At 57.7% G+C, this 9,553-nt stretch overlaps 3 protein-coding genes across 3 annotated transcripts; all 3 read left to right on the top strand.

The window, feature by feature from the left end:
• Window positions 1-2,078: 2,078 nt before the first annotated feature.
• On the top strand, window positions 2,079-2,237 carry LDBPK_330190 (hypothetical protein, unknown function; the record flags this gene model as incomplete). The annotated part of the gene is made up of 1 exon (XM_003863795.1): window positions 2,079-2,237. The coding sequence occupies one exon, from the start codon at window positions 2,079-2,081 to the stop codon at window positions 2,235-2,237; it is 159 nt and encodes a 52-aa protein (XP_003863843.1).
• A 1,951-nt stretch (window positions 2,238-4,188) lies between these two features.
• Window positions 4,189-5,112, top strand: LDBPK_330180 (hypothetical protein, conserved; the record flags this gene model as incomplete). The annotated part of the gene is made up of 1 exon (XM_003863794.1): window positions 4,189-5,112. The coding sequence occupies one exon, from the start codon at window positions 4,189-4,191 to the stop codon at window positions 5,110-5,112; it is 924 nt and encodes a 307-aa protein (XP_003863842.1).
• Window positions 5,113-7,642: 2,530 nt separating this feature from the next.
• On the top strand, window positions 7,643-8,659 carry LDBPK_330170 (hypothetical protein, unknown function; the record flags this gene model as incomplete). Its single annotated transcript, XM_003863793.1, has 1 exon — window positions 7,643-8,659. One exon carries the CDS (start codon window positions 7,643-7,645, stop codon window positions 8,657-8,659), a length of 1,017 nt encoding a protein of 338 aa, XP_003863841.1.
• Between the last annotated feature and the right edge of the window lie 894 nt (window positions 8,660-9,553).

Genomic DNA, 9,553 nt, shown 5'->3' with positions numbered 1-9,553 from the left:
CGGAGCGGGGAGGGGTGGGCGCAGCTCGAGACGGAGGCCGTGCTGAGGTGGCTGGGTCGGGGCATTGCTTGCATGCGTGCGTGTCTCGGGCTGCTTCGCGCCAGGCGATGGGGCCTGTGGCACGCCGGGGGCCGAGCGGAGCTTGGCTCATGCTGTGTGGCAGCGAATGGACACACGCTAGGGACGAAGCAAGAAGAGCACGACCGGACGCCCCCAAGTGTTGTGCCGCACACGTGTTGGACGATTTAGTTTTTGGAAGTGCGGCTCGTAGAGCAGCACCCCCTCAGCGACAACATTTTGGTACAAAGATGCCTTGCTCCTTCTGCCCGCTCCCTTAAAGCGTGATGCGTAAGAGAACGGGAGAGGCCGGCGCGGTGCTGCGGCTTGGCTGTCGGTAAAGAGAAGGGAGCTGGATGGGGGTAGTGCTCAACGTGGGTAGACGCGAGCCTCAGCAAACCGCACCCGCTGATGGAGCGTCATTTCTTTTTCGAAGCAGCTACAGAAGAGTGCGCAAGGCCACTACCGTCCACGGATGCTGTTCGGGCCGACGGCAACGTGCTTCTTGTTTTTTGCTGTCCACTGTTTTATCCCAGGCCCTTCTCCCCCCGATGGGTGTAAGGGGGCGATGAATGGAGGACGTGAACACTAGGCGCGTGGAATACGAAAAAGAAAAACGCGCTTCACGCCGCGCCCCTGTGCGTGGTTCCTCATCGCTTTCTCTTTCCAGCTGTCGCCTCCCTCTCCCCGTGACTGCGTCCGAGTGCCCGTGATTTCGTTTTACTCTCGTTTACCGTTGCCTTTGGTTGCTTCTTTTTATTTTTTTTTGGTGCGGTGACGGCCCCCGTTTTCACCCTCTGCACAACGCGTGTCCTCGCGGTGGAGATGAGCGGCGATGTGGGCCTCGACGTAGAGGCGACGTGGACGAGCTGCAAAGCGGCGGCGGCCAAGATGAACCGTGGCGGTGCAGCGACGCACTTTGGCGCGTCTCCGGTGTCGAGTGCGCTGCCCAGAACGTCTTCCTTGTCCGCGTACGGTCGAATAGGCGAAAACGGAGCTGTGAACTGACGGCAGCAGACGTGCGCCGCGGCACATGTGCTGCCGAGCTGACGAACGCCAATTTCGGCTTTGCTGAGAAAGGTGAGTGGCGCTATGGGTGTTTACCTGCAACAGGACTTTCACTGCAGCGTTCCACGGGAGGTATGCGGTGATGCGCTCTTTTTCTCAGATTCTCAATGTGATAAGCCGTGGAACTACACTGGCACTGCGTGCAGAGAGCCCTCGTTAGTGCCGGAGTAGCGCGCACGGTGCGTCCCAGTGTGGTGGAGCTTGCTGCACGACTGGAAGCAGAGTAACACGCTGGCGTAGGTGATGCAGGAGCCACGGAGCTTTCGCAGCTGCAAAGGCGTGAGCGGTCTGCTCTGTTTTACCCGGTGCGCCGCAGCGTTGTGAAGGATGCGATGCGAAATGTTGTGTGCTGCGTTTCGTGAATAACGGCGGAGAAGTGTATGGGCGCAGTGGATCTTCCCCTGCTCTCCATTGTTGACGCCACGGTGGGCTGAGACTCGTCTTCTCCACCGAGAAACTGCTCGTGCACGTACACGCGATCCTTGCTAGCGACACCTACACTGCGTACAACACCCCACAGCGAAACGTACGGGCACCTAGCCAATGCCCGCGGGACAGCTTCATTCGATTGCGGGGGGGGGGCAAGGTGCCGTTGCCGGGGAGACATTGACCACTCTGAGGCTCGACTGAATGCGATGCACTGCTGACGCTGAAGTGCTGCGGACAATCAATTTCCTGCCCCCTCCCCCCTTGCCCCTTATCACTTCTGCAACAAGGGCTCTGCCTCACCGCTGGCGAGGCTATACGTGGATGTGACAGTGCAGCGGCGTACCTCCGACTCTATCTGTCCAAGGAGGTCGTGCCTTCTACCCTGTTGCCTTCCCTCTTCACCGTGCGACCTCTCCGGAACTGTTTACACTGCCGCAACTCAAAAGGCGACTGTGCGCGGCACTGACGCGTCTCCACAGCGTTCATTGGAGGAGGAGGCCTACGAACAGCTGGAGTGGGCTTTCATGCGGTTGCGGCTTTCCAGCTTGCCTAACATCATGCACAGGGACTGGGCGCGACTTCGTCTCTCTCTCTCTACGCAACACAGAGCGGACCCTGTGCGGCAGCATTGCGCACAATGGTCTGCCGACGCGCGAGCTATCTGGCATGCACTTTACCACTGAGCACATCGTCTCTCTGTTGTTGTTCCACGTAGCTTACCTGCAGTTGGTGCCGCAGCCCGTCACGGGCGAGGACGCGACCGTGCTTGGCTCAGTCTTCTGGTTCGCAACCGTCTACGCGATGCTGCAGCACTACACTACCTTCTTCCTGGAGGATTGCCGATCGCCGGTGCGCCTCTTGGCGGCGTTGTGCACTCTACCGTCTTTCAAGTCCGACAGCGACGCGCGCAGTGGGCCACACAGCCGCCCGCTCTTCCTCGGGGAGCCGAGACCACTACGCAGCAGACTTGTTAGCGGTGTTGCCGGTCAACAACGCGACGCCTGAACTTGATGCCTTTCCGGTGCAGCGGGCTATCACTCGCGCCTGTGTCTCGGTGCCTTGTGTGAAGGCATTGGCGCAGTCATGCGGCAAAGCAGGAACGCGCGAGACCTACGGGAGGGTCGCCTTCGGCGTGGAGCCGAAAAAGCTGCGAGCCGTCCGTCGGATGCAGTCGAATGTGGGGTGCGGCCAGGGAGGGCAGTACACCGGTCCTTTATCATCCCTTAGCCGCGGCTAGCCGTGCTTGATGCCACCGTCGGCGGAGCATTGTAAGCTCACTTCAGCTGCCCCTGGCTGCCTAGGATTTGAGCGCAACATGTTCGCCGGCGAGTCGTGAGACTACGCTACCGCTGCCTCTTGCGGGTTGTGAACAAGAGCCTGTACAGTAGTACTTCGTGTGGCCTCGTGTGGGGAAGAGACACGTACAGCTCCCCCTTGAATGACCGTGCACAAGGAATGGAGACACATATGTACATGTCAGTGCTCCTGCGCGTCTAGAGGCAGCGGCGCAACGCGGGAGGCAGGCGGCAACACCTCGTGTGGTTTACCACGTGGGGTGGTGACAGTGTATGGCGCTGTATATTCGAGCAGCTGTGCGCGCACTAACGCCCTAACGCGGATCTCCGCTTCAGCCTTAACACCCTGCGCGCCACACCTCGAAGTGGGCCGCTTACAGTGGAAGAGGTGCACCGCGGCTGCTATCCTTTTATGCCGAAGCCGCCACAGGTTTACTGCGGCGCACCTACGAGTGATTGCGGAGAGGGCAACCATCGTCGGATCCGGTGTCTCTCAACTTCACACCGCAGCCGCGGGCCGCCGCAGCGGCCTCTTACTTGGCCATCGAGGTTTTTCCGTTTATCGACGCGCCGCCGAGGTGACCGAGAGGGAGTGTGAGGTGACGCAGGCACCTGACAACGGCACTGCGTCTTGCAGGGTAACCGAAAGCGCGCTTTTTCACTCTACGGGAGTGGGTACGGCCACTTGGGGATGACAGAGTTTCTTGTCACCTTCGACGCCTCGACGGACACATTTCGCGCAAAGATGGGATGAGGCATGCGAAAAAAGAGCGGCTGCCCCCTTCTTCCTAATCCTCATCTTACCTTTGTTCACACATACACAGACACAAACACAGACACACACACACACACACACACACACACACACAGAGGCATGGCCCGAAATTGATCTGCCTCTCTCCACCTTGGACGTCGAGCGCGCTGTAGCCGTGCCGACATTTGCCTCTTGGCTGTGCTTCTTTGCATTGGCTGCTTCTAGGCAACCTTTGCCGGCTATTGTCTGTGCGCATACATGCTCAACGTTGCTGGGACTGACGCCTGCGACCACGGGAGCGCCGTCACTGTCACCTGGTGAAGTGGCTACTTTAAGTCGCACCGTTGTGTTGTTTGATCGTCATAATGCGGTTGTAAACACGTTATGATATTACTCTGCCTCACCATCCATGTCCCGCTCTTTGTCGTGCGCTTTTTTTCTCCCTCTCTCCTCACGTTTCTACGCCCACGCTTGCACCCCACCTTGTAGGGCTTGCATGCTGTATGTATGCGCAACTGCGTAACTTTATTTTTCCAGGTTTCATTGCGTCCTGCACGAATCTGTTTTTTTTTTTTTCACCTTCGAATGAGCATCTTAGATAGCGCTCGTCTGCTCACGGAGGAGGGAGAGCCGAATGCCCTCGCTTCGGGTGTTTCCATGGAGGTTGAGGAAAACGACGACATCGACTGGGTGAACGATGTGTACAGGCAACTAAACGGTGCCCCGAATTTCAACCAAAGCACGTGGTGGCAGCGTCTCAACAAGTACCGCGCCCTCGTCGGCCTTTTTTCAGGCGTTCTCAGCCTCTTCGGAGCGGGCGTTCTTGTGTGGTTCTCCAGCTGCTTCTCTGCTTTTTCGTCGTTTCGCGCAACCTGCACCACGAGCGGTATGCTCGTGCTCGCCGCTGGTATTCTTATCCTTGCGACCGGCGTACTCGGCTGCGTCGCCAGCTGCTGCTGCAAACGCTCTTCCCTTTTGATGTTCCTTGCCGCGCTGTTCTTCTCGTACGCACTTGTGTGTGGGACGTTTGTGACCTACATGACCTATGCTCGTTTTCACGATCTCAATGGGCTGCAGGCAGTGTGGGCAAAGATGGTGGCGGCGGAGCCTGGTGTTGTGTGCGACATAGAGAATAAGCTCGAGTGCTCCGGTTTCAAGAAAGGGCAGTGCTGCCGTGGCGCTGCTCTGGACGAAGTCCCGCTTCGAGGTGCCGTTATGGTGCCTACTGCTTGCTATCTCGAGGCCGCCAACGGAACCACGTTCGACATCGACACGCGCGAGAAGGTGGAGTGGCCGCACACCATGTGTGCCTCGCGTTGCTCGACTGAGAACGCTAAGTATGATCAGACATGTGAGGCAGTGCTGACGTCGTTGCTGAGATCCAGGTTTTACTTTTTAATGTTTTTGCCGTCGTCATGCACCCTTTTCTTTCTTATTCTCAGCGGCATAACCATGGCGAGTGTACGATGGAAGCCGCGCATTGACAATCGTATGCTGCACCGCTTCTAAAGCGCCGGCCTTCCCTCCCTCGTTGACCACCTTCCTCCCTCATTACCGCTACGGCCCAGCGCGATCTCACTGTGGTGCACACCCACGTTAGCCGGCAGATGTAAATGGGTGTGCCTCCATATCCAGGGGAAGGGCAGGATCTGCATTGTTGGATCTTGCGCGCTGTCGAGGAGTACAGAGGGCAGGCAGCGTGATGCGCACGCGCGCGTTCATCGCGTTCTTTTTTTTTTGTTCGTAGGCTAATACTGCCGCTCGATCCCGTTTCTGTCAGACCTGCTTTGCTGGTCCCCTGCTTGCTTACTCCCCGGAAGGCTGAGCGCTTTGCCCTCACCGGCGACATCGAGAAACGAAACGAAGAACGGGTGCCGAAAGACGAAGGAGGAAAGGCGAAGAAGTGGAGTTGGCATCGCTCCAGACAATGCACTGGTACATTGCCAACTCCTCGTGCGCAAATGCTGTCCAGCAGCAACCGCGACAACGCAGTTGTCGTGCAATGGGAGCACCGATGTCTTCAACGGTACCCCAACACAGCATCTTCATCGACTAAATCAGAACAAAACGAGAAGGAAAGCAGCAGATGTGCGCAGAGGAGCGACTCTGCTGTTTGGTTGCAGTGCGCCGCCGCCTCGCCCTCCGCACACCAGGTCTTGTAGGATGACGTAGTGAATGCAAGGGTGAACGCCAATGCTCTCCGTCGCGCACCGCGTCTTCTTCCGCACGGTGCGTTATCGATGTAGTTACTCCCCTTATTGCAGTGCAATCTGTTTCCTCAACCTCTCGCCTCTCTCTACTTTCCTTTTGATAGCCCTTCGTTGCTCTTCGCGTGTACCGGCGCTGTAAGAGGGCCACACATCTCGTACAAGTGTGTTGCCGCCACCGTGTCTCGTGAGTCTCTTTTCGTTTTGGCGTATTGCCTCTGCTCAACACTGTTCTCCGTGCATTGCCGGTGGTGCGCGCCAGCAAGAGAAGTATAGTTGATTGTGTAGCCTGCGTAGCCGCACCGAGTCTGCGACATTAGGCGAGAAGCTCGCGAGAGTTGCAGAGCTGCTTGGCATACCACGTCGTCGTCGTCGTGCTGCCATCTGCTTGGCCTGTGCGCCTCACCTGTTGTTTCTTCATTTGTGTTCTTCCTCCGTGCTTCCATATCCCTCGACTGATTATAAGCGTGGAAGTTTTACTGGTCTAATCACAGTTTCTCTTTCTTCTGGCTCTTTCCGTGGCGTCACCAGGAAGGCGTGATACCTATTTCTCTACGTCGCACTGAGAGCACGCGCTTTTAATGCGCTGGTGCACATCTCTACAAGCCCGCTGTCCCACCCCCTTCTCCGTCTCGTATGCTTCTCACCTCCCTTTGCCTTTGCGTAGAGGCTTCCCTCCCCTTCGTTCCTATTCTATCTCCGTCCGCGTTGGTGTTTCACCTTCTCTTCTGATTTTTTTTTCCCGGTCCCCATTGCCTAGTCGAATTCGCTCTTTCTTACCCATTGGCTGCACCATAGTGTTTGCACCCTTCCCACTAAAGGCGGGGTCTCCACCACGACCGAGTCAGCACATTTGAGAAAAGAATCAATCTGCGCCTCAGTCGACCCGACGCAACTGGACACCCGGCTCTCATTCTCTCCTCCTCCTTCCCCTCCATCGCCTACACGCGCACGCACCGCGGTGCTGAGTTGAGCATTCATTTTTTTTGTCTGCTTTCGCGTGTGCCTCCCTCTTCAGTGTTTCTCTTCTCTGGTTTTGTGCTCTGATTCCTGTAACTCATCACGCGTCTCTTTCTGCACTGATATCTTCTCGCCTCCCTCCCTCCCTCCCCTCATTCTTCTTCTTCCCTTTCATCCCTTCTCCCCTGCTGTTATCACATCATTGCCGCTCGTCCCCGTTTAGGGTTTGGCCGGACCCTTTCCTGTGACTCGCGCTCCCGCTCACAAAGGACTCTTTGTATTTCTTTTTTTTTTCGACTGCGTCTCTACGGTTGCTGTGTCTGCGCGCGTTGTTGTTGTCGCACCGGACTTGTGGAAGAGCGCCCTGCTCTGTTACTAGGCGAAGGGAAGGAAAACGCTGTACAGGGATCCATCGACCTTGCATTCCGTTTTCACCTGCCTCAGGTCTGCTGTCTTTTTCCTGTGCCACTCTTGTTTTTCCCTTCTTCGCTTGCGGCGGGGGCCGTTGTCGCTCTCTCTTTCCCACCTCTTTGTGCGCCTCGAAAATGCCGACCGGAGACACCACTCGGGCACCCGGTGGGGAGGCGCGGCGACCTGGCATTTTAGCAAGCTCTTGGATTGACGTCATGAATAAGGAGGGCGACGTCGCCGTGGAAGTTCACGTCGCTGCGCCGTTACGTGCGCAGCGGAAGCCGGCGACGACGCCGTCAGCGCGCAGGGATGCTTCCGCCTCTGTGGCGACAGACATCGGTTATGCCGCCACTGACTCCTTCGCGTTCCCCACCTCTACAACGGCAGTACTATTCTCGTCGTTTCGCCTGCACTGGGCGCATTTTGTGCAGGCGTTTCAGTTCTCACTGACAGAGCCCGGCATGGCTCTTGTAGCGGCAGTGATTCTCTTCGCAATATCGTTTCTTGGGTGCATCACAGTCTTCTTCATTGCACCTTCTCTCACGACGTCTCTCGCTACACGCATAGAGAAATCGCTCGACGAAGTTGTCAGTGAGACGGAAATGAGCGCGCTGCCCACATCGTGGATGCCACATGTGGTGGGTATGGTGCAACACGGGTTGCAGGTGCTGCTCATACCTTCGGTGCTGGTAGGAGCAGCGGGTATGTGGGTTCTGGGCGATCCGGAGCGACGGCGGCCAGGCAAGTGGCTCATGGGCTACGGCCTGCTGGTGTTGGTCCACGGCTGCGTGCTTCTCTACTTTCTGCTCCGCGTTTTCTTGAGTGGGCAGCTGGGCGTGTGGCAGAACACGTCACTCCAGCTCTATCACGACGTGTTGGAAAAGCTGGATGGCGAGGCGAGCCAGTGCCTCTGGGAGTACGCTTATCCTTGCTCTGGTTTCAGCTCGTGCTGCGTGACCAACACATCTTCACTGAACGTGAGTGAGGAGGAGCTGATGTCGGATGAGGAGGTGTGGGGCTCCCTCTGCTTTGTCACGACGCAGAGTGGCAGAGCCGTGAAGCGGCGCCGCGACCGCGACAACAACGACTTTTTGGAAGACATCACGAAAATGGTGCAAGATCAGTGCGGAAAGATCACCGCGTACATTGACCTCACCGAGGACTACCCGCTCTACTCCACCGCCTGCGCACTTGCTAATAGGTCGATGAGAATTACACCGGCACACTCCACGACTTGCGAGGACTACATCATTGGCCACTTCTCTTCGACAATCGGGTTCGATATGTGTCTCCTTTTCGGCATGACGGTCTGCAGCCTCGTGGCCGGCATCGTCGCTCTCATCACAAATCATCAGCGGCCCCGCTCATCCGACTTTATGCCTTTGAATTCGCCTTCCTCGTCAACCAAAGAGAGCATCATGATGCTAAAGGGCGAATCCTCTGACGACTGTCGCGGGGCGAACCGCAAACGCAGCTGACGTGCCACACAAGGACTACCTGTTGTCGGAGTTCGAGGGACGCAAACTCTGGCTTAGGCCACGGTGAGCAATAGAAAGGGGTTTTCTTTTCACTAAACGTGACGAGACTTGCAGGAAAGGCGATTTCTCCGTCGCCCTCCCTTCTCACTGCCACTCTTCGGCGGCGGGGGGGGGCAATTGCAGCACCGAAGACGTCACCTCTGCGTGTCTGGGACCTCATTTAGCATTCTCTTGGGAAAACCGCCATCTCTTCTGCGGCAGAGCACTACTTGCGTTGGTCACCTACGCTTATTGATGCTTGGCTTCGGTACTGTCCTTTGACAATGAATGCGGTGCATGATGATATGGTATCTGTGCAGCACTGCTCCCGTTAAAGCGATTCCGCTGGTTTCGTGTCGCATTCGCTTGACCTGATGATTTAGGACACCTCAGTGCGTGGTATCTCGGTGCTCAGTACACCCCTACTCGCTCTGTCGGCGCGGGGGAGGGAGTGGGGGCGGGGAAGCCAAGCAGCCCTCCCTTCCTGTGCCTGCGAAATGCCGAGCCCACCGCTGGTGATGACAGGGTGAAGCGCCTGCCGCCTAGGCAGGTGGGTGCGACGTATCACTGCGGATGTCGGTGGTCAGGTCCTGGACGGGGATGCGTCGGAGCGACCGGCGACAGAGAGCACGCTTGCGCCACCCATGCGATGGGCCGAGGTGCCAGCATGGCTCGAGTGCATCTCACGCGCCCCTCGCACTGCCTACTGGTTGGGGCAGCCTGGGCGTCACGCCGAGGTGTAGGGACGGGGGGGTGGTGGTGGTGATGGTGGTGCACCCGGGGTGGCGACCGGCATGATGGGGGAGCGGCTATGAGGCGAACCCCGGGGGGGGGGGGGGGGGGGGGGGGGGGGGG

Source organism: Leishmania donovani, chromosome 33 (assembly GCF_000227135.1).
Source record: "Leishmania donovani BPK282A1 complete genome, chromosome 33".
Lineage (NCBI taxonomy): Eukaryota > Euglenozoa > Kinetoplastea > Trypanosomatida > Trypanosomatidae > Leishmania > Leishmania donovani.
The sequence above is the reverse complement of the archived record's forward strand: the minus strand, read 5'-3'. Positions and strand labels throughout refer to the sequence as shown.